Source organism: Pteronotus mesoamericanus, unplaced genomic scaffold (assembly GCF_021234165.1).
Source record: "Pteronotus mesoamericanus isolate MK-2021 breed Mesoamerican mustached bat unplaced genomic scaffold, CSHL_Meso_final contig_121, whole genome shotgun sequence".
NCBI classification, from domain to species: domain Eukaryota; kingdom Metazoa; phylum Chordata; class Mammalia; order Chiroptera; family Mormoopidae; genus Pteronotus; species Pteronotus mesoamericanus.
The window spans coordinates 3,323,967-3,347,115 of record NW_026555046.1 but is presented as its reverse complement, the minus strand read 5'-3'; the positions used below and the strand labels follow the sequence as shown (position 1 = coordinate 3,347,115).

Sequence of the window (23,149 nt, the reverse complement as noted above, 5' to 3'; positions counted from 1 at the left end):
CTCTATATTTGTTCTATTTCAAGTAATAGTGGTCTATGCACCTTATTTGTTGAATGAGGCTTATTTTCCTCATTGATTTGAAATATCAATTTAATCATATATTCCATTATTAGACAGGTATATATGTTTGTTTTTTGAAGGCTCATTTTATTTCATTGATCTACTTGATTATTTCTGTGATGGTGTCATGTTGTTTTAATGGCTGAGACTTTATAATGGTTTAAAATTTTTTAATACTTTATAATGGATTTTAAAAAATTAATTGATTTATTTTTTCAACTACATTTGTCTCTGCCTTCCCTCCACCACTTTCCCTTGCCCCTCCTCAACTCTATCCCTTTGGTTTTGTCCATGAGTCCTTGCTATATGTTCCTTGACTTTCCCCCTTCCCTTCCTTTTCCCCTGTATAATGGATTTTGATGTGTAAAAAATAAATAAAATCAATCTTCATTAAAAAAAAAAGAATAAAGAAGGAACTCCTATCTTTTGTGACAACATGTATGGAACTGGAGAGTATTATGCTAAGTGAAATAAGCCAGTTGGTGAAAGACAAATACCATATGATTTCACCCACAAGTGGAATCTATTCAACAATATAAACTAATGAACAAAATAAACCACAGGCAAGGAAACAGGGAGCAGAATGAAAGTGACCAGAGGGGATGGGGAAGGAGAACAATGGTGGAAAGATGAAGAAGGAACTAAACAAAGAACATGTATGAATGACTCATGGACACGGACAGCAGAGTGGGACTTGACTATGGGAAAGTGGGGGGAGGGGTGGGATGGGTGGAGGAGGGCAAAGGGGAAAAAACTGAGACACCTGTAATAGAATAAACATGACTTAAATATAAAAAATAAAAAAATAGAATAAATTATAATTTCCAAAAAAAAGCTATGCTGTTTCTTCTTTTTAAAATTTTCAATTACAGTTTACATTCAACATTATTTTGTATTAGTTTTGGGTGTAGAGCAGAGTGGTTTGACAATCATATACTTTACAAAGTGGTCCCCCAATATTTCAGTCACCCAGCTAGCACCATGCGTAGTTATTACAATATTATTGACTATATTCCCTTTGTTGTACTTTACATCTCCAGAGTTGCACTGTTTTTTGTGGTTGATGGGCAATGTTGTGTCTTGGAGAAAGGAACATCAGGCAGGCAAGTGACATCATCAGATTTATAAACTGATGAAGATTTTTTCTAAAACTTTTAGGAAAAATACACTGGGAGGACTGTCAGGGAAGCATAAGGCAGGGAGGGGCTTTCTGAGTAGTGGCAGGGAAGCAAGAGAGAGAGTGAAACTATAAGAACGGGAGAGACCCTGAATAAGCCAAGTATGCTCCCAGCTGTGAATGCAGAGTGGGACCTAAGAAGGCCATTTAATGGAAGAGTGGGAGGTGGGGGTGGAGTGGCATGGCTATTGTAAGGGAAGATTTATGTCGCAGAGAAGGCTGAATCCAAGTCTCAGGAGGAAATAGATACAGCCAGGAAAATCATTTCTTCAAGACACCTGGCAGAGCCAGGAAAGAGCTAGAAAGGCAGTGGTAAAGAAGCCACTTCCTGCCTTGTGACACAGTCCTTTTCTGAACATAGTTCTACTTACTCTCCGGTTGTTACACTTCAAAACTGTGTAGAATTTATCTGCAGCCACATCCTGATTTGGAACTGCTATGACAATGGCAGGGACATAGAAGTCAAATCCGTTGGGAATCACAATTTTGGCAAATACATAGTCTCCAACCTGTAGGTTAGATCATATTTCATAGCATACATTTAGCTTATAGCCCTTATAGACAATATTAATATATGCTTGTTCTAAATACCCCAGGGTTCTAAGTTTTATATACATAATTTTTTCTAAGAACCAATAGTTCTAAAATTCTTTGTATTCATTGGGCTATACCTGGAATTTAGTGATTGGTTTGGGGAACCCACATGGTATATACCAGGACTTTTTCACCCAACTAGGGTCCCAGGGATAGCCAAACAAGATGGTGAAGGGTCTGGAAACATATTCTGCTAAGACTGATGGAGGGAACCTGGAAGGTTTTGCATGAAGACCAAAGAGAGGTATGAACATTGACTTCATGTAACTGAAGGGCTGTCAGACTGACCCAGGAAAGGAGCAGGTTTGTTGAACATTGCTCTAAGCTCACAGCGGGACTCCATGGGTAAAAGTTACAGAGAGAGAGAGCTTCTAGCAGAAAGGACACCTTGGGAAGGGACACACAGAGGCTGCTGGGCATTTGTCAGGAGAAAGTGCACTGATCTGTACCCTGGGTCTGGCCTGGGGAGGTGGGAACAGACAACCAGGTGACATCCTCTGCATGCACTCAATGCTTTTCTCCTGGCTCACACTCTGAGAAGCCACAGCAGTGGAGTTCTGGGGAGCTTCCTTTACACTTTCTGGTTTGGTGTCAAGTAAAGTATGACTTCTGCCCTTGTTTTAAATCTATCTTACTAGATTTAAACTCCTTTGCAGTTCAAGTTTCAAGAGCAGTAGCAGGTACAGCAGCTCCCTTCTCTGACAATCTATGATCTGTAGTGTTAGCAAATCAGGGCCATGAACAAAGGGCTCCAGGCAAGGGGTTATAGGAACAGGAGCCATTGCTATAGTCCAAGTGCATACCCTCTGCAGGAGCCCAGTCAGAGCTCAACAAAGGGCCCAACAGCAGTCGCACCATTCTTAGAGTGCCAGAAATGGTGTAAAAGGATCCGGAACAGGTGCTAGAGCAGGTACCTGGAGCAGTGGGCAGGGCATGGCGCCACCCACAGGCGTGATGAATGAGATGGGCACAACCTTGGTGTCTCCGTACCTGAAGCCTACCAGTGCATGGGTTGGGCTTATGCACTTCTTCACGACCCCTGGAAGGAATCAAAGTTAAAATAAAATGTGAAGATCAGTAATGTCTATTCACTTAAACTGGCCCCATGCTGTTGACTGGACTGAATTATAACACTTTGCCTGTCTAGATCAGTGTGCCTCCTTGATATCTCCACCAGATAGCCTTGCACAAACTGGGGATGGGGTGGGAGAAGTGCAATGCTCTGGTCTGAGCATTGCTGAGCTGGGCACCTGCAGAACGCACACAAGGTTACTCTTCCAGGTTACTAGCAACCATCCTGATGGGACACGTTGTTCTTAGAAACAAATATCCTGATCCTGGACACTTCCTACAATCTCGTTTCCCTATTTATTTATTTTAGCCGTATCCCCTTCAATATCTACAGCTTAAATATTGAAAATCAATGCTTAGATATTGAAAATCAATGTTGTTAAATTGTGGAAGTGAAAAGAAAATATGAACTCTCACTACAGGCTTTTCATTAGTATTAGGTAACTGCGTTGAAGTACATCCCACAGCTTCCCTAAAATGTACAACCAAAAAGGGTGAGGACCCAGAGCTGGCTGGTTGTTGCTGCCACCTTGGGAATCGGGGCACAGATTCCCATCTGGCTGTGTTCCAGAGTCTGTGTGTATTATCTAGTTAAGGAATAATCACATTGTTTAGAATGGACATGACAAACTGATGACCTGGCTTATCAGGGTGCTGAAAGGCAAACAGGAAGACACATTTTCTCTATTTCCCCAGACTGGCAGCAATAGGTCTTCAGCATTTTTTTCTTTTCTCTTTTTTCTTTCTCTCTTTCTCTTTTCCTCTCTCTTTCTTTCTTTCCCTCCCTCCCTCCCTCCCTCCCTTCCTTCCTTCCTTCCTTCCTTCCTTTCTATCGCACAGAGATGGTGCTGAGGAAAATTTTGAGCCAATTTACTTTTCTCTGGGACTCTGGCCATAAACTGATCCCAAGCCTTTAATCTAGTCATTTGGGATCCAGTCCTTTTTAGCATTTTCATTCAACTGCTAAATTTGCCTTGAACCCCTCTCCAGGGCTCAAAATCAGAATACCAAGCAGGGATAGCCTCTTAAAATCACCTCCCAGCAAATCTGAGCCCCAGAAATATGGCAGGTTTTTGCACCCTATGCTTGCAAAGAAGAGTTCTGTGCCTGGGCCTATGAGTTCATCTCAAATGCTCAGACCCATAGTCACACTTATCCAATCCACCTCAAAACACATTTATCAAATTTCAAAGAAATGTCCTAGTTGTCAGTTCTACACATACGCCTACTGGAAATCAACTCTTACTGAAGCAGTTTTCCCATGTAAAAAAGATTTAATTAAACATAACAAAGAATTTTTCTTTTAATTCTGAATATAAAGAGGAAATCTGGAGATAGAGATTTTGAGACATCAACACAAAAGTAGTGCACTTACAATTCATTGTCCCAGACACACCTCATTATTTTCCCGTCTGCACTACCATCTCCGGTAGGTATCACCATCATCTTAGAGCACAAGACAGGGTCCTGAGTGACATCCTAACCCATTCCTTATCCTCTCCTCACACAGCAGAGGGAGCACCTTTTATACAACTTCAAGTGTGACTGTGTTTCTTCCTGCTTTAAATGTGGCTCCTCGATAAAATCCACACTTTTTAACATTAACCCTTAATAAATGGCCCCACATTTATGTACCTCTCTGAAGAGCCCCATTATTTTCTTTTTAATGTATATTTTCTTAATTATGATATTACAGTTCTCCCATTTTTTCCTCCCCTTTATTCCCTTTCCCGCTGCTCCCCCCCTCCAAGACTCCTCCTGCTCTTAGTTCATGTCCACGGGTCATACCTGTAAGTTCTTTGGCTTCTCCATTCCTACACTACTCTTAACCTCCCCCTGCCTACTTTGTACCTGCTATTTATGCTTCTTATTCCCTGTACCTTTTTTCCCATTCTCTCCCGTCCCCCTCCCCTATGATCTCCATTACTGTGATTCTGTTCCCATTCTAGTTGTTTTTGTTTTTGTTTTCTTTAAGTTCAGTTCTTAATAGTTGTGAGTTTGTTGTCATTTTACTGTTCATAGTTTTTGATCTTCTTTTTCTTAGATAAGTCTCTTGAACATTTCACATAATAAGGGCTTGGTGAAGATGAACTTCTTTAACTTTACCTTACCTGGGATGCACTTTGTCTGCCCTTCCGTTCTAAATGATAGCTTTGCTGGGCTATAGGCTCTTGCCTTTCATGACTTTGAATACTTATTGTCAGTCCCTTCTTGCCTGCAGGGTTTCTTTTGAGAAATCAGCTGATAGTCTCATGGGAACTCCTTTGTAGGTAACTGTCTCCTTTGCTCCTGCTGCTTTTAGGATTCTCTCCCTATCTTTAATCTTGGGTAATTTAATCACGATGTGCCTTGGTGTGTGCTTCCTTGGGTCCAACTTTTCTGAGACTCTCTGAGCTTCCTTGACTTCCTGGAAGTCTATTTCTTTGGCCAGATTGGGGAAGTTTTCCTTCATTATTTTTTCAATTAAGTTTTCAATTTCTTGCTCTTTCTCTTCTCCTTCTGGCACCCCTATGATTCAGATGTTGGGACATTTAAGGTTGTTCTGGAGGTTCCTAAGCCTCTCTTCATTTTTTTGAATTCTTGTTTCTTCATTCTGTTCTGGTTGAATGTTTATCTCTTCCTTCTGTTCCAAATTATTGATTTGAGTCCCGGTTTCCTTCCCTTTACTGTTGGTTCCCTGTATATTTTTCTTCATTTCACTTTGCATAGCCTTCTCTTTCTCCTCTATTTTGCGACCATACTAAACCTATTCAGTGAGCATCCAGATTACCATTGCTTTGAACTGTGCATCTGATAGGTTGGCTATCTGTTCATTGTTTAGTTCTATTTTGGGAGCTTTGGTCTGTTTTTTTCATTTGGGCCATATTTCGTTGTCTCAGCACACCTGTTATATTGGAAGGGGCAGAACCTTAGGTATATGCCCAGGTGAGGCAACCCAGGTCGCTGCACTGTGACAGTGTGTGTGGGGGCAGGGTCCAAGAGGGAACACTGATGCTTGCTAGGCTCCCACCAGCTCTCTGTTACTTCCCATGCTACCCATAAGCCAATTGGGCTCTTCTGGTGCTGATTCCCAGGTGGGTTGGTCTGTGTACATTCTAGGACCCCATGGGTCTCTCCTTTGAGGCTGGGAGTTTCTCCCGCTGCAGCATCCCCTACAGATTTTTACAGTCACAGGTTTTGATGCTTTCTTTTCCTGCACTGGAACCCTGGGTTGTGTGGTCTGTCTTGCTCTCCAGCTGTTCCTCCCAGTTTTCCCACACACAAAAGTGGGACCACTGATCCACCAGCCACTACCTCACCCACCGCCTTGCCGCACGTCCTTCACCCTTGCTGCCCGTCTCCACCTCTCCTACTGTTCTGGATGAATGCTTCTTCTTTAACTCCTTGGTTGTTGGACTTTCATACAGTTCAATTTTATGGAAGTTCCAGTTATTGTTTGTTTTCAGATTTTTTTGTTTCCCTTATTTTGGTTATGCGAGCAAGCAAAGTATATCTACCCATGCCTCCATCTTGGCTGGAAGTTCTTACCCTTGAGCCTCGTTATTTTATACCCTTCCTTTGACTTCTAGTTCCAGCTATGAAATGTCAGTGTTCTAGGGAAAGCACAGTTTGAGAACCTCTGGCCTCTGTAACACATTGTTTAACAAAGAAATCTTACAAAATAATATATCTACCTGGAAAATAAAAGCCATTTTCTTCACATCTTGCAATAACCTTCTGGCCTTTGAGGTGATCCAATTTTTTGGATTTGATTTTCTTTGTTGAATTTCCTTGAAATTTCTGTTGCTAAAAAGATAAAACATTAATAATTGACAGAAAAAGTCAATGTAGGCAGTGAAAATGACACATTTAGGTATCTTAGGATTCTCTGATGAGAACCACAGCGCATACATGTAGCGGTCACTTTCTGGGGAGCTTCTTGTTCTCTGTTGTTGGGAATAGGCTTTTAACACTGAACTGACTTGAGAACCTTGCCTACATGAAGTGAGATAGAATTCTCTGTCTAAATCTAATTAAGTTTTGTTAAAACAAAACTAACCAAAAAAAGTTAACCTTTTTCAGAGAATTTAAACAGAATTTAATATTTTAAATTTTAGAATTATATCCTAAAACATAATATTCAATATATCCATTATATAATCCAAAATGCAACATATAAAAAAAGCAAGCCAATATGACCAGTTCTCAAGGTACAAAGCAATCAATAGGTCAAAATACTAAGATGACCCAGGTGTTGAAATAATCAGATAAAGACTTTAAATCAGTAATTATAACCATAGCCGAGGATATAAAAGGCAAACACTTCTGAAGAATGGCAATGTGTTTTCAATAGAGAAATAGAAAATATAAAAACAATGAAATGGAAATTTTAGAAGGAAAAAATATAACATCTGGAAGGGCTCAATAGAAGAATTGATATGACAGGAGAGACACATCAACAGAAATTATTCAATCTGAAGAACACAGAGAAACAAAGATTTTTAAAAATGAGCAAGGTCCATCCTGTTTCAGATAATCCCTAAAAGCCCAGCTCAGTTATAATCTCCCTGGGAAGATTTTACCAGGCAGTTTCAGAAAAGTAAAGATATATCCTTACAAAGAATATTACTTAACCACTTATATGTGATATGTACAGAAAAGGCAAATTTATTGCTTAGTGGTTACCTGAGACTGGGAATGCAAACAGACTGACTGCAAATTAGCATGAAGATATTTTGTTGGGTGAAGGAAATGTGCAAAAACTGGATTGTGGTGGCTGTTGACAGCTCAGTCAGTTACTAAAAATCTCTAAATTGAAATAGGTGAAATTTATGGTCCCAAAATTATATTTTTATAGGTCTGTTTTTTTTATGGTAGCCATTTATTTATGGTTTGCTCCACGTGAACACTCATGGTATTCTGCATAAAGTGGGCAATAGGAGCAGATGAATACAGAAGCTTCAGTAAACTAACAAACAGACACAGACTCATAGATACAGAGAACAGACTGACAGCTGTTGGTTGTGGGGTTGGGGAGCTGGGTGAAAAAAGTGAATGGATTAAGAAAAAAAATCTTCATAGACACAGACAACAGTATGGTGATTACCAAAGGGAAAAGGGGGTGGGGGGAAGTAGAAGAGGGTATGGGCAGGGGATAAATGGTGACAGAAGGAGACTTGACTTGGAGACAATATTTATTATAGGATGTATTATAGAATTGTAAACCTGAAACCTATATTATTTTATTAAGCAATGTCACCTCAATAAATTCAGTGAAAAGTAAAATAAATAAATGGGAAAAAAGTATATCAAATAGGCCTTTTTTTCCAAATTGCTACATTATAGAAAGTGGGGATTTTCCTTCCTAGATTATTTACCCTTTCTTGACCATTAATGTACTAATTCTTGGGTTTCTCAAAGAAATTAGTCTTTCTTCCCAATGAGATTGCCCATCAACATCATTCTCCAGCTCTTCCTCTTTGCAGACCATCAAACGTCCCTCCTCTCTACAATACAAAGCCAACATCAGGTATTTTCACATGTATTTTGAAGTCACTTGTTTGCAGTGCAAATGCTATATCATAAATAAAGTATTAGATGCATATTCTATGAGGTCATCTACAGGATTGCACTTAAGCAATTATCTAATTTATGAGGCAATTGACTACAAAAGTTTTAAAAACTTCAGGTGGTCTGAACACCATTTGCTCTTGGGTCATTATTCAAGTTTGGTACAGTTAGGATATAGAGGGCTCACTTCCATGGTGCCCTGAGGTAACTGGGTTCTGTTGTAGCATTTATGAGTCAGACCTGTTTGGACATGCTTTCCAGGTTCATTAAAACAAGTGGGAGTATGGTTGATTTCCTGGGAGATGAAAACTTAGAGCCAGGTCCTCAGAAGTGAAGAAATAATGACTTAAGGGGTCAGATTCTCTTTAAGGAATTGTGGGATAGTATCAAATCTTCAGCCTATGCAACCAGGGACAAAAATGTCAGATAAATACAATCCTTTGCTTTATGATGTTCCCATTAAGCTGGATTTTGCTGGGATACCTCCATTCTCATGGAATTTCCATTTTTACTAATGCAGCGAGTATGTCAGCATCTCTGGTTTATGGTAAATGTTATCTGCTTGTTCTTGGGTGTCACCCAGAGGAGGAACCTAAGCATGCCTTCCCATGGGAGATTCAGAATGACCCGAAGTCTGAAATAGCCTCAAAGGAAGGAACCTGACCAAGAGCCAGGAGAAACAGGACTGAGTGCTCCCAGCTGGTTGTATGACTTTGGGCAACCTTTTAACCTTCTTGAGCTTCAGTTTCTGCATATGCAAAGTGAGGGAATGGTCTAGGTGATCTCTAACATCCTCTAGTTCTATACTTTTGTCCAGGAGAATCTAGGCCTTATTAGGCTTTCCTGTATCACAGGAGAAATAGTCAGGCCACGTATAAACTGGGCAGGAACATAAGAACTAATCCTTGTTTGCAGTTTTTACAATTTGAGGGAAATGTACTAGCCAGTACTAAGAATATGAATAGCACAATTTCCAGGCATCAGATTCCAAAGAGGTCCACACCAGTTTCTTACAGTCATGTCAGATCCATGTAAAGTTTTCCAACAGATCCATGTAGTTTCTAATTATTGATAGAATTTAAAATTGAGAGTCTGGAACCTGACAAATTAAATCAATTGTTACTTAAAAACCTTTTTATAAAGGTAAACTTCCATAACGATTACCTTTACATAAGGTTAATTTCCACGGCTGCCTGCTTCATACCACCAGTATTCACAGCAAAGACAAATTGGCCAGGTAGGTGCTACTGGTCACAGAGGCACCAGATAGCTTCTCTGCCTCCAGATAGATAATGTGTTATTTCAGAAAGATGTCACATTGATTCCAGAAAGATTTTTTTTTCTGCTTTAGAGTTCATCAACATAGCAGAGAAGCCATTTATTATGAACTATTCCTAGATACATTTAAAGTTCCTTTCCAAAATTCTAAATGAGTATAATTATATAATTTATTTATCTAGCCACATTTTCTTTCATGTCCAAATATTGATTTGATTCTCTCAATATCCTAGCCTGAAGCTAACCAATGAGATTGTTTTCTACACTGTCACAGGTACAAATCTCTGTGAAGTTGCCCAAAATCATAAGAGAGCTCTTTTTTTGTCCCTATAGTTGTCACTCCCCAATTCAAGTGATACAAGACAACCACCCACTCTGAAAAGACCTTCTGGCATGGGCAACAAGATGAATGGTAGCTCTGCAGAGTGTTTCATGTTCATTTTTACACAATGAATATAGCACCTTAAAAAAAAACTTCTAAATGCTTAAAAAGTATCCTCCTTCAAATCATTTATCAAGGTCAAAAAGACCTTACAGGGAAATGTCAATCAGGATTGGCAATCTCCTGCCCAGTCCCTCTAGTCCTTGGGGTTATGACACATTATAAATTAATTGGAAGGCTTTGGTGTGCTTTCCTTTCTAGAGCATTTGTATTTTAACAAGAGGCAAACTACTATGATAAAGGAGTGAAGCTCTAAGTAGAAATTTCTGTCTCAGCCCTGCCCTTTCGAAGAGGGAGATAAGTCTCCTCGCAAAACCTCTCCCAAGCACAGAAGGTTGACATTGGGGCTCTTGGGGACACTAGGGAAAAGGCATGTGAGTCCAAGGCTTGACAGGGAAGCTGCAGACAGGAGGGCATGCAGGGAGAATTATCATCTCTTTTAAGAAGTCACACTGATCTCCACCCAGGACCAATCTGGAATTACAACTAAATTGTGGAAAAATCACTTGGAACAACTGAAAAATACTGAGAGAGGGACCTCATAACCTTGTACAGATGGAAGAATCAGCTTTATCACAACCTAACTGGTAAGGAGTGCGGTAGAGATTCAAGGTGAGTGGGGCAAACATGGGCGGCAGCACCAGAGAGATATTGAAACAGCCGGTTGGATCCCCCTGAGAAGAGCAGGTTCTAAACCATAAGTGGGGATCACCAGCCTATAGCACTGGAACCCAAAAAGTACACAGATAACAATGAGCTGCAAAAAGTGGCAGGGTTGCTCTCTACCAGAGATGGGCAGCTGAAGACCCAAAGAGCCTTTTAAAGGGCCAACGCATAAATTTTTATTTGCAGCCACTTAGCCTGGTCACCAGCAAAGGTGTGGGCAGAGTGGGCTAGAGATGCCTGAGGAGAGATTGGGGGAGGAGGCTTTGGGGAGAGAACTGAGAGAGTAGCCGGTGGGATCCCAGTGCTGACTCCTCCCACATACGGCAGTAGCCATCTTGCTCAGGCAGACTATTCCCCTGAGCAGCAACAGTGTGAGAGGACCCAATAGCCCTGCCCCCAGGAGGGACTCTGCCCTGGACCAGTAGTGCTAAAGCCTGACTGCTGAGTACAGAGTGACAGCCGCAGATAATAGATCCCTGGCTAAAGGGGGTGCAGAATAGTCTAGAGACATTTGAGGAGAGACTGGAGACAGAGACTTTGGGGAGAGAATGAAGAAGGTAGCCAGTCGAATCCCAGTGCTGACTCCTCCCCCATATGGCAGCAACCGTCTGGCTCAGGCAGACCACTCTCCTGAGAAGCAGTAGCGTGAAAGGACCCAATAACCCTGCTCGCAGGAGGGACTCTGCTCTGCTTTTTGGTGTGTAAGCCTGATGGCTGAGTGCAAAGTAACTAGATTAACAACTGAAGGAGACAGCCACAGACAGGAGATTCCTGAAAGTCTTGAATAGACTACCTAAGGTCAGACATGGTCAACATCTGACATCATCAGAGGTAGATCCAGAAAGAAAAAAACAGTGGTCTCCTACCATATAAGTTCACATCACAAAATCAGGAAATCAAGACAGATCAATTTAAGAAGCAGAACCAAAAAAGAAGAGTCTCACATATAATGGGAAGACAAAGAAACACCACCACAGTCCAAGGGAAAGGAGGAATCCCCATAAAGAGAACTAAATGAAATAGAGGCAAGTAAACTATCAGATATTGAGTTCCAAACAATGGTTCTAAGAAAGCTCAATGAGCTCAGTGAGCTCAGAGACAATTATGAAAAACTGCAGGGAAATTATGAGGAACTTACTGAAAACTATATCAGCCTGAAAAAGGACATAGAAACTATCAATAAGAGACAAGAGGAAATGAAGAGTACAATTTCTGAACTGAAGAACACAACAGAAGGAATCAAAAGCAGGCTAGATGAAGCTGAGGACCAAATCAGTGAGCTGGAGAACAAGGTAGAAAAAAGCTCCCAGAAAGAGCAAGAAAATGAAAAAAAGACTGAAAAAGAATGAAGAGGCATTAAGGGAAATGCAGGACAACCTGAAACTTAATAATATCTGTATAATAGGGATACCAGAAGCAGAAGAAGAGCAAGGGATAGAGAACCTGTTTGAAAAAGTCATGATGGAAAACTTCCCTAATTGGACGAGAGGAAAAGTCACACAAGTCCAGGAAGCACAGAGGGTCCCATTCAAGAGGTACCCAATGAGGTCCACTCAAAGACTCATCAACCTCAGGACACATCATCACTACAATGGCCAATATCAAAGACAAATAGAGAATCCTAAAGGCAGCAAGGGAGATACCGGTAGTAACACACAAGGGAGCCCTGATACGGCTAGCAGCTGACTTCTCAACAGAAACACTGCAAGCCAGAAGGGAATGGCAAGAAATATTCCAAGTAATGAAAAGCAAAGGCCTACAACCAAGACTTCTCTATCCAGCAAGGCTCTCAATTAAAATGGAACGTGAAATAAGGAGTTTCCCAGACAAAAGAAGGCTGAAAGAATACACCTGCACTAAACCAGCATTGCAAGATATGCTAGAGGGACTGCTTTAAGAAGATTAAGAAAGCGTCTATGAATACCCACCCAGTTCCTTTCAGAGTCACCAATACTTGTTATTACCAATATTTTTAATACTTATTAATCTGATTGTGACAATGATGTGTCATTTTAATTGTTCCTTTATTATTTGTTGAAACTAAACAAGCTTTTGTATATTTCTTGCCTATTTCTATTATTTTTAAAAAACTTTAAATGACTTTTTGGTATTTTTTATCCATTTTTTTGATTACATGTTTGTAGAACTTTTTCCTCCCAAAAAAACAAACACATCACTATTAACCCTTTTTTAGATGTGTTGCAAATACTTTCCTATTCTATTCCTTGTCCTTTAACATTTTTATATGTATATTGCTATATAGTCTTAAATGTTTAATATAGTCATATTGTCAATATTTTACTTTATAGTTTCTAGGTTTGAATATTTTACTTCAGGGTAAGAAAAATATTATTGTATATTTTCTCCTAAAACTCCTTAGATTTTTACATATTGATTTTTAACTCACCTGAATATGTTTTGTATAATGTGTGAAATAGGGCTCTATGTTTGTTTTATTTCAAGTAATAGTGGGCCATGCACCTTATTTGTTGAATGAGGCTTATTTTCCTCATTGATTTGAAATATCAATTTAATCATATATTCCATTGTTAGACAGATATATATGTTTGTTTTTTGAAGGCTCATTTTATTTCATTGATCTACTTGATTATTTCTGTGATGGTGTCATGTTGTTTTAAGGGCTGAGACTTTATAATGGATTTAAATTTAATATATTATAATGGATTTTGACATTTAAAAAATAAATAAAATCAATCTGCATTAGAGTTGAGGGAGGGAAGGAGGGAGGGGGCAAGGGAAAGTGTTCGGGGGGAGGCAGAGACAAATGTATTTAAAAAAATAAAATAAAAGAGAGCTGGAAAAAAAAAGAAATTAAAAAAAAAAAAAGAAATCTTGGTTACTTAGCCTTACTTTAAGATCTGAAGAGGTGGAGGGGAATCCTTTTGTGGAGTTGTTTTTCCCTCCTTCTCCTCAGGAAATAATGTAACTTTAAAACACAGAATGAAAAAATACATGTCCTCAAATTCTATGCAGTTTCTACTTCCCTCTCTGAGATGCTTCTGAACAGATCACCAGCTAGGTGAGGTGTGAACTTGCCCTCATCTCAGTTGTTCTTGTGCTACGTGAGTGGCCCCTTTGAAACACAGGACACAATGGCAGGGTGAAGTCCTGACCTAGATAATAGCTCTCTCCTCTCCAGCATGGTGCAGCACTGGCACCAGAGAGAGTAAAATCTCCACTCAAATACCAGTCAATAGCAACTCAAGGTGCTTTTTGTGAAAGGATGAACTCTATGTGTGTAGTGGCAACAAAAGACCTAATAAATGTACATTAGATGATGAATAAAATTATTTCCCTAACTTTATGAACAAACTTGTAACATCTCAGGGAATATTCTCTCCTTGTTCTTTTAGGGAAAACTCAAAATGAAAATAAACTTGAAATGTTTTAAATATTTAAACCACCACAGCTTTGAGATCTGTAATTTGATGGTACTGATAGTTAGTTACCCTTATGCTTGTTGCTACTCCAGAAATGAATGAAGATCACAAATTTGAGCCACTTTAGTTTCATTGCCTGGAGTGTGACCCATACTAGCTATCTACTATAGCTGTGAATAAATATCTCACACAGGCTATAGTCAAAAAATAAATGTTGGGCCTTTAAGAAACCTTTGTAAGAGATCTCTGAGCTGGTTACTCTGGTCCACCCACCGGCCCCCAAATCCATTCTCTGCCCTGCCTTGCTCCATTACCAGGAGGCTTACCATCAAGAATAACGCCACCCTATTTCCCTTCTTGGTTGGTGTCTGGATGGGGTGATCCAATGAGAGGCAGGAGGTCAGAGGGTCTGCAGGAGGAGGAAAGATTGGGGCACCAGTTCTGCCCCCTCCCGCCCTTTGCCTCTGGAGGACTACCACCCCCTATGCTCATACTGGCTTCATAGGACTCTGGCGGTGTTCTTTCCTTCTGCCCCTCAAGTTTGGGGGTGACGACACTTCCTGCCCCTGCCAGGTGCTGGGGGCCTCAGATCCTCTGCTGGCTGCCTCATACCTACATCCACCTCTGCAAAAAGTCTCTTCATTAATGTTTCTTTACTTGGACCAACTAAATGGGAGTCTGGTTCCTGCCTGGACCCTACTGATCCGCCCTTCATGCTCAGTTCCTCCAGACAGGGAGATCAGTGACCATCTGCAAACCTGTTTAGGGTAAAATTTATTACTATGGAAAAGATAAATCTGGTAGCAGGAGAGTGCTGAGGGCCACGCAGTCGAAGTCTCCAGCAAAGAGGATTGCCTTTAGCATTATAATGAAAATAATCTGGCTGTCATCTTGGGGATCCCTAGAGCTGATGCCACCTTTCTACTCCTGAACATCAGATACTAGCCAGATAATGTTTTAGGTAATATTTAGGGTTTGTGTTGAGTTTTTTCTTCCTTTCTTTTCATTTCTTCCAGTGACTGGTGCCCCTGAGCAGGTTTCTCTCTTTAAATCTCCTCTGACTGGGGCACAATCATGCAGTTGGCATCTTCTCTACCCCATCAGGGCACCTCATGGTCTTTCTGAGATTTCCGTCCCACTGTGCCACATGTCCTAGCACTGCTCCTCAGGAGCCCTTCCAGGTCCCATTTCCAGATATTAACTTATCATTGAAGTACTGGCCTGAATGTGAATGTGTTATTCTTTCTGTGACAGCATCATCATTGATGTACAACCCAGAACTATTATTTCCCCACCCTAACACCTGGGGAGCTAATGTGCTACTGGAGAACAGTTCTCAGCCACTGAGGAATTAGTCTTCCCACCAGACCCAAGTATCAGCACAACAGACAAAATTTTTACTAGTGGAATGAGAAAGGGTTAAGATGTGATGTCTCCCTTTTCCCTTTATTGAGGGAACATTGGTACCTGTAAAGGGATGGGCTACAATGCAAGAACAACAATTGGCCCAAATATTATTTGGGAACAAAGATAATCACTCTACTTAATTCTGACTTCATTTTGTACAACTCCAAGAAATTTCTAAGTCTTTCCAACTAATATTATCCTGTATAGTGTAAAAGTGACAGCCCAACATGTTTCCAAATCCAAGGTCTCTCTTCTTTCCTTCATTCTTTCAGTGCCACGTCACCCAGTCTCAGCCGTATCCTCCCTCATGTGCATTTTATTTTTTTCCTGGACTCTTTGTCACATACTGGAACACTTGGTTCACTCTTCCAAGAGGCCTGAGACTCCAACTTCCTTGCCAGTCACAGCTCTGGGAAATACCCATGTGTCCCCAGCTGTGTAAGTACGTTTCTTTTCTTTTTTAATTAATTTATTTTTTCAAATACATTCGTCTCCATCTTCCCCCCGCACTTTCCCCTGCCCCCCTTCCCCCTCTCCCTCCCTCAATCTTTCCCCACTTTGGCTTTGTCCATGAGTCCTTGCTATATGTTCCTTGACTTGTCCCTTCCCTTCCATTTCTCCTTCCCTCCTTCCCTCTTGACTCTGTTGGATTTTTTTTCTTTCAATGTTGCTGGTTATATTTTCCTTGTTTGTTTTGTTGGTTAGGTTCCACTTATAGGTGAGATCATATGGTATTTGTCTTTCACCCCCTGGCTTATTTCGCTTAGCATAATGCTCTCTAGTTCCATCCATGCTATTGCGAAGGGTACTAGCTCTTCCTTTCTTTCTGCTGTGTTGTATTCCATTGTGTAAATGTACCATAATCTTTTGATCCACTCATCTACTGATGGGCATTTAGGCTGCTTCCGACACTTGGATATTGTAAATTGTGCTGCTATGAACATTGGGGTGCCTAGGTTCTTTTGAATTGGCGTTTTGGGATTCTTAGGGTATAGTCCCAGCAGGGGAATCACTGGATTAAAAGGCAGTTCCATTTTCAGCTTTTTGAGGAAATTCCACACTGCTTTCCACAATGGCTGCACCAGTCTGCATTCCCACCAACAGTGGACCAGGGTTCCCTGTTCTCCACAGCCTCGCCAGCACCTGTTGTTTGTGGATCTGTTTATGATGGCCATTCTGACCGGTGTGAGGTGGTACCCCATGGTGGTTTTGATCTGCATTTCTCTGATGGCTAGTGATGCTGAGCATCCTTTCAAATGTCTCTGGACCCTCTGTATCTCTTCCTTGGAAAAGCGTCTGCCCAGGTCCTTTGCCCATTTTTGATTGGATCGTTTGTCTTCTTGGAGTGGAGTCATGTAAGTTCTTTATATATCTTGGAGATCAAACCTCTATCTGAGGTATCATTAGCAAATATATTTTCCTATACGGTTGGCTTCCTTTTCATTTTGCTGATGTTTTCTTTAGCTGTGCAGAAGCTTCTTATTATGACGAGGTCCTACTTGTTTATTCTTTCCTTTATGTCCCTTGCTTTAGGAGACATATCGGTGAAAAAATTGTTGAGTTGTGTGAGTTCTTTATATATTTTGGAGATCAAACCTCTATCTGATGTGTCTGATATATCTGATGTATTGGCAAATATATTTTCTAATATGGTTGGCTCCTTTTCATTTTGCCAATGTTTTCTTTAGCCATGCAGAACCTTTTTATTTTGATGAGGTATCACTTGTTTATTCTTTCCTTTATGTCCCTTGCTTTAGGGGACAGATCGGTGAAAATGTCGCTGCGTGGGATATCTGAGAGTTTCCTGACTATGTTCTCCTCTAGGACTTTATGATGTCGCAACTTATATTTAAGTTTTTTATCCATTTTGACTTTATTTTTGTGTATGGTGTAAGTTGGTGGTCGAATTTCAATTTTTTGCATGTAGCTGTCCAGCTCTCCCAACACCATTTATTGAAGAGGCTATTTTTACTCCAATTTATGCTTCTCCTCCCTTTGTCAAATATTAATTGAGCATAGAGACATGGGTTTATGTATGGGCTTTCTACTCTGTTCCACTGATCTATGGGTCTGTTCTTGTGCCAGTACCACACTGTTTTGATTATAGTGGACTTGCAATATAGTTTGATGTCCAGTATTCTGATCCCCCCTACTTTGTTTTTCTTTCTCAAAATTGCTGCAGCTATTTGGGGTCGTTTATGGTTCTATATAAATTTTTGAAATGTCTGTTCTATTTCTGTGAAATACGTCATTGGTATTTTAATAGGGATTGTGTTGAATCTATAAATTGCTTTGGGTAATATGGACATTTTGATTATGTTAATTCTTCTAATCCTCAATAGATGTGGAAAAAGCATTCAATAAGGTACAGTACCCATTTATGATAAAAACACTCAGCAAAATGGGAATAAAGGGGGCATACCTCAACATACTAAAGGCCATATATGAAAAACCTACAGCCAACATCATACTCAACAGGCAAAAACTAAAAGCTTTCCCACTAAGCTTGGGAACAAGACAAGGTTGTACACTTTCACCATTTCTATTCAACATAATATTGGAAGTCCTAGCCACAGTGATCAGACAAGAAAAAGAAATAAAAGGCATCCAAATTGGAAAGGAGGAAGTAAAGCTATCATTGTTTGCAGATGACATGATAGTGTACATAGAAAACCCTACAGACTCCACCAAAAAGCTACTCAACCTAATAAGTGAATTTGGCAGAACAGCAGGATACAAAGTCAATAATCAGAAATCGAAGGCATTTTTGTACACCAACAATGAAAAGGCAGAAACAGAAATCAGAAAAAAAATCCCATTTGATATAGCAACAAGAAAAATAAAGTACCTAGGAATAAATTTAACCAAGGAGGTAAAAGACCTGTATGCAGAAAACTGTGCAAGTACATTTCCAAGGCTCTTTTAGGGCTGCTGACAGCTGCTTACAGCTTAATAAGATTTCCTGCTTCCATATTTTCCAAGGAGGTCAAGTCTGTGGGTGCAGGAGCCCACTGGGTCTTTCTGGGACTGTGGGATTTGGCCTGGAGAACAATCCTTATTTACTAAGGATATGTTGTAGGGAAACATGGCTGGAGCTCTCTCGCAGGAAGGTTAATTATGACTCAGATGCCTTCTGATTTCCACTCTGAAAGCTCAGGATGGGCCAGTGGTAGTGAAACGGGCAATTATGGCAACAAGAAGTGCTGGTGAGGGAGTTTTTAGGGGAATTTAAAATTTCAGAGTCATGATCCGTCCTTGTATTATGTGGTCACATTCAAAGAAACTTTGATCACCTTTTGCCACACATTATCAATAAACTCCAGGGGGTCTTACTGAGCAATAAAAGGTTTCATCTTCTTCAGTTTGTAATCATTAATCAAAATCCTTGGCCTTTACTAAAATGATTTAAAATGAGACTATATATATATGCAAATCAGCGGAAATGACTTGCATCTCTGATGCATTGTCCCTCCAGGAATTCACAAGGCCTTGCAGCCTGGAGCTTTGGTCCCATCCAATGTTCTCACACTGGTTGAGACCCATTAGTGGGCTATGAAATCAACCAGTGGGCATGACAAAAATGGAACAAAATATCTCAGAATACATCACATGTGGAAAGGAAAAGTATCACTTTAAGAAAATAATGTACAAAATCTTCCAGTACTGAGGGCCATGCAAAGAACGGTATGAGCTCTGAAGACAAACTGCCAAGTACGCCCCCTTCCCATTCATTACCTAAAGACAATTGTCCTGTGTGCCTGAACAGACAGTGTGGGGCTCTGGACATCCTATGTGGGGACAGGGCAGTAAAAGGAGAGCCTTAGCCCCTGAACAATAAGACGATAGCAGGAGACCCATCAACACCATTACACAAATGAAATGTCTCCTCTCACTCTGGTTCATGCTCAAGTTACCACCATCTCTCTCTTGTTTCCTTTCCTACAAAGAACTTGAAACAATAATCTCCACTTCCTGTATGTACTTCTTTACTTCTATCCACACCTTCACCCACCATAAACTGGCTTCTACTCCCACACTTCCATGAACTTATTCTGGCTAAGACCACTAGTGATCTCCCTCTTGACAAATAACATGGCTTTCAGACATCATTCAGTGTGACTTTTCAAGGGTCCTCAGTAATTACCTTACTAATGGAAAGAGCAAAAATGGATAATATTGGTTGAGTGCATATACTTGGACCACTTCAGTGCAGCACACTGTCCCAAGCATATTATGTGTGTTGTCTCACGATCATTTTCTAGGTAGATACTTTGATTTTGCTATCATAAAGATGAGGAAACTAGACTTAGAGGGTCTGACGAAGGTCACACAGCTAGAAAGTGGCAGCACTGAGGCAGGTGTTCAGGTCTGTATCACTCCCGATCCTGGCTCTTGTATCATAGCTGGGCTGCCTGCTCCTCCAACTTCCCTGCTCCTGTTGCTTCACCTCCCTGCTATTCATCTCTCACATCTCAAATGACTTCCAGGTATACCTCCTTAACTTAGATTTCTCCCCTGTGCTCCAAGCATGTGCTGTTTGTTGGCTGTTCTCACCTGGATACCTTACGGACATCTAAGAATCAAGAGGACCTAAAGTTATTTACCTTTCCCTGAAAATATATTTTTCTGCCAATCATACTTCTTCCTCTTATCCATTTTTTCATTTATTAATTCAAATATTTATGAGTGCCTACAAGGTGCTCATGGCACTGGGAGTATCTAGAACACAATGGACAAAATCCCACCCTTATTCTACTGGGGAAGACAGATTATGCACAAACATATACATAATGTCAGGTAGTTAAATGTGCATTGAAGAAAACACAAATGTGCTAAGGGGTTAGAGAATGAGAAGGTGTTTAGATGGGCTGTCCAGAGATTATTTGTGTTCCTGAGAACCAGAGGTACTGTGGAAGTGGTTGACAGTACTTCTGTCTCCCCAGTTGTTCAACACAGAAATCTGTGGGCATCCTCAACTTTGTCCCTGGCTCACCCCATACATGTACTTGCCACCAACTCATGTCTCTGTTACCTATTCCCTCCCCACTGTTCAGGCTCAGCTTAAAGACACAAGCCTCTCAATGGAGTGCTGCTCCCGGCTGTGGTCTTTCACCTCGACATTGGGCCTCATCTTGCTGCCAAAATAATCTTTCCAAGACACAAATTGGTTAACATCTTCCACTTGCTGAAATCCTTCTCTGGGTATTCATTTCCCACTTGTATGAGTCCCTTGTTCTAGAAGAGAATTCCAAGTTCCTCATGTTCTAGTGCCATCTTCCCTTCCTCATTTTATCTTCTGCTATGTCCGTGGTGAATGTGCTATGTTATTCCTACCTCCCTGCCTTTTTGCAGACTGTTACCTTCACTCAGAACATTCCTCACACCCACCCTTATGTTACTATCCCCTCCATGAAACTTTCCCCAACTTCCTAGCTAGAGCTGGTCACTTTTTCCCATTTGCCAGTTGCTCTATGAGTGTGCCTCTGTTGTCATATTTATAATACTCTTATGAAAGAGTGTGAGTTTCATTCATTCAATAAATATTTGTTGTGTGCTCACAGTGTGCCATACACCATTCTCAGTGCTATGGATACAGCTACAAATAAGGCCAAACAAGGTCTTGGTTCTCACAGAGGTTATGTTCTACTCCAATAGGGCTCCTCCAGTAGGCTGGGGCCATGCCTTCAGTGCAGTTAATACGCCCCCATTCTGTTGCCAATATATTAGTATCACCTTGGCAGCCCCCAAAGAGAGAGAGAAAGAGAGAGAAAGAGTGAGACAAGCTATTCACTGCCCAAGACCAACTATGCCAAGCACAGGATCTATTTATGTTAGGGAGGGAATAAATATTTTTGCATGAAGAAATTATGGAAATTATATTTATTCCCATGATGTGGATAAGGGGAATAAAGAAACAGAACAATTAAAGTATATCCCATAAACAATGAGCTTTTGATTCCCACAATACTAGATAAATTCAGTAGAATACAGTCTGCTCTGAATCAGAGGAGGCTTATTTTCACTCTATTAGCAATACTTCCCACTTTAAAATATAATACAAAATATAGATAAAGAATAAAGCTAACAAGTACTGCTGTGGTGCAGTGGTACCTCCATCATTCAACACAGGAAAAGACCATAATTTAGGACATGCAATGGTCTGTCTTTGCAATTAGAGTGAGGGTGAGACTTGGCCCATGTATTTAGATATTGGGTTGGCCAAAAAGCGTGTTACTTTTTTTTTTCTGTATGATGGCTCTAGTAGTGCTTAGTTGTCTTTAATTTCATTTGAAACAATTGTGTTAGATTGTATTGTGACAGCTGTCATATCAGCACACATTTTAAAAAAAACATCAAAATTGGTGAATTTTTGTGCAGCCATTTTAATACTGAAGACGGGAGAAGATACATGACATTTTTGATGTATTATTATTTCAAGAAAGGTAAAAAACACAACTGAAATGCAAAAGAAAAGATTTATACAGTGTATGGAGAAGGTTCTGTAGCTGATTGAACATGTCAAAAGTGGTTTGCAAAGTTTCTTGGTACTATTGACATTTTGGCCAAATAATTCTTTGCTGTGGGGCTGTCTTATGCACAGGAAAATGTTTAGCAGCATCCCTGTCCTCTACTCACTAGAAGCAAATAGTGGGAGATAGCCAACATACTCAAAATATCCAAATCAATAAAGTTATTGGTGAAAATGAAAAAAATGTGTCTTTTATTTTACAAAGAAAAATTGAACAGACTTTTGGGCCAACCCAATACTTCTAGTACCTGGAATAGTGTTTGACACCTCATAAGGATTAATAAATATCTCAATGAATAAATGAAAGGACAGAGAGGAAGAGGCACAATGAAAAAAGTACATTTTCAGAGAGAAGGAGTTAATTCACTGTCAGCCTTCCTGATTCTTGGGTACCCACAGGACATAGTTAGGTGAGGCAGGCCAAGAGACAGCCACACTAAACAACTCTTTCACGAAGTGAATAAAACAAACAAACAAACAATGTATATAAATATATATATAAAACCAAGTAAGACAAAATAAATAAAAACAATAAATAAAGATATAAGAAGTTTGGATTCTGGATGAAAGAAATAGCTTTTTGCATTGAAGGGGGAAAATGCCATTTGCAGGGAAAAATAAAATTAAAGGAAAACAAACACAAGCCTCTAGAGCAGTCAACACAGCAATTAAAATATATGTTTTAAAAATTTAGTTGGACTTCCAGCCAAGATGGAGGTGTAGGTAGATATACTTTGCTTCCTCGCACAACCTAAAGAAGGACAACAAAAATTTAAAAACAAAAAAATAAACAACTGCCAGAAAATCAAACTGTATGGAAGTCTGACAACCAAGGACTTAAAGAAGAAACATTCACCCAGACTGATAGGAGGGGAGGAGACACGCAGCTGGGGCAGAGAGGGCATGTGGCAAGGTGGCGGCTGGAGGACCAGGCAGTCCCATATTTGTGTGCAGATAAACCAGCAGGAACAGCT

The 23,149-nt window shown here is 40.2% G+C and overlaps 1 protein-coding gene across 1 annotated transcript in view; it reads right to left on the bottom strand.

Annotated features, from left to right (window-relative positions):
• VWA3B (von Willebrand factor A domain containing 3B) overlaps positions 1-23,149 on the bottom strand; it is a 217,404-nt gene that overhangs the window by 12,892 nt on the left and 181,363 nt on the right. Inside the window, 3 exon segments of the mRNA XM_054586153.1 lie at positions 1,609-1,746; positions 2,746-2,870; positions 6,577-6,688. Coding sequence (XP_054442128.1) covers positions 1,609-1,746; positions 2,746-2,870; positions 6,577-6,688 — 375 coding nt within the window.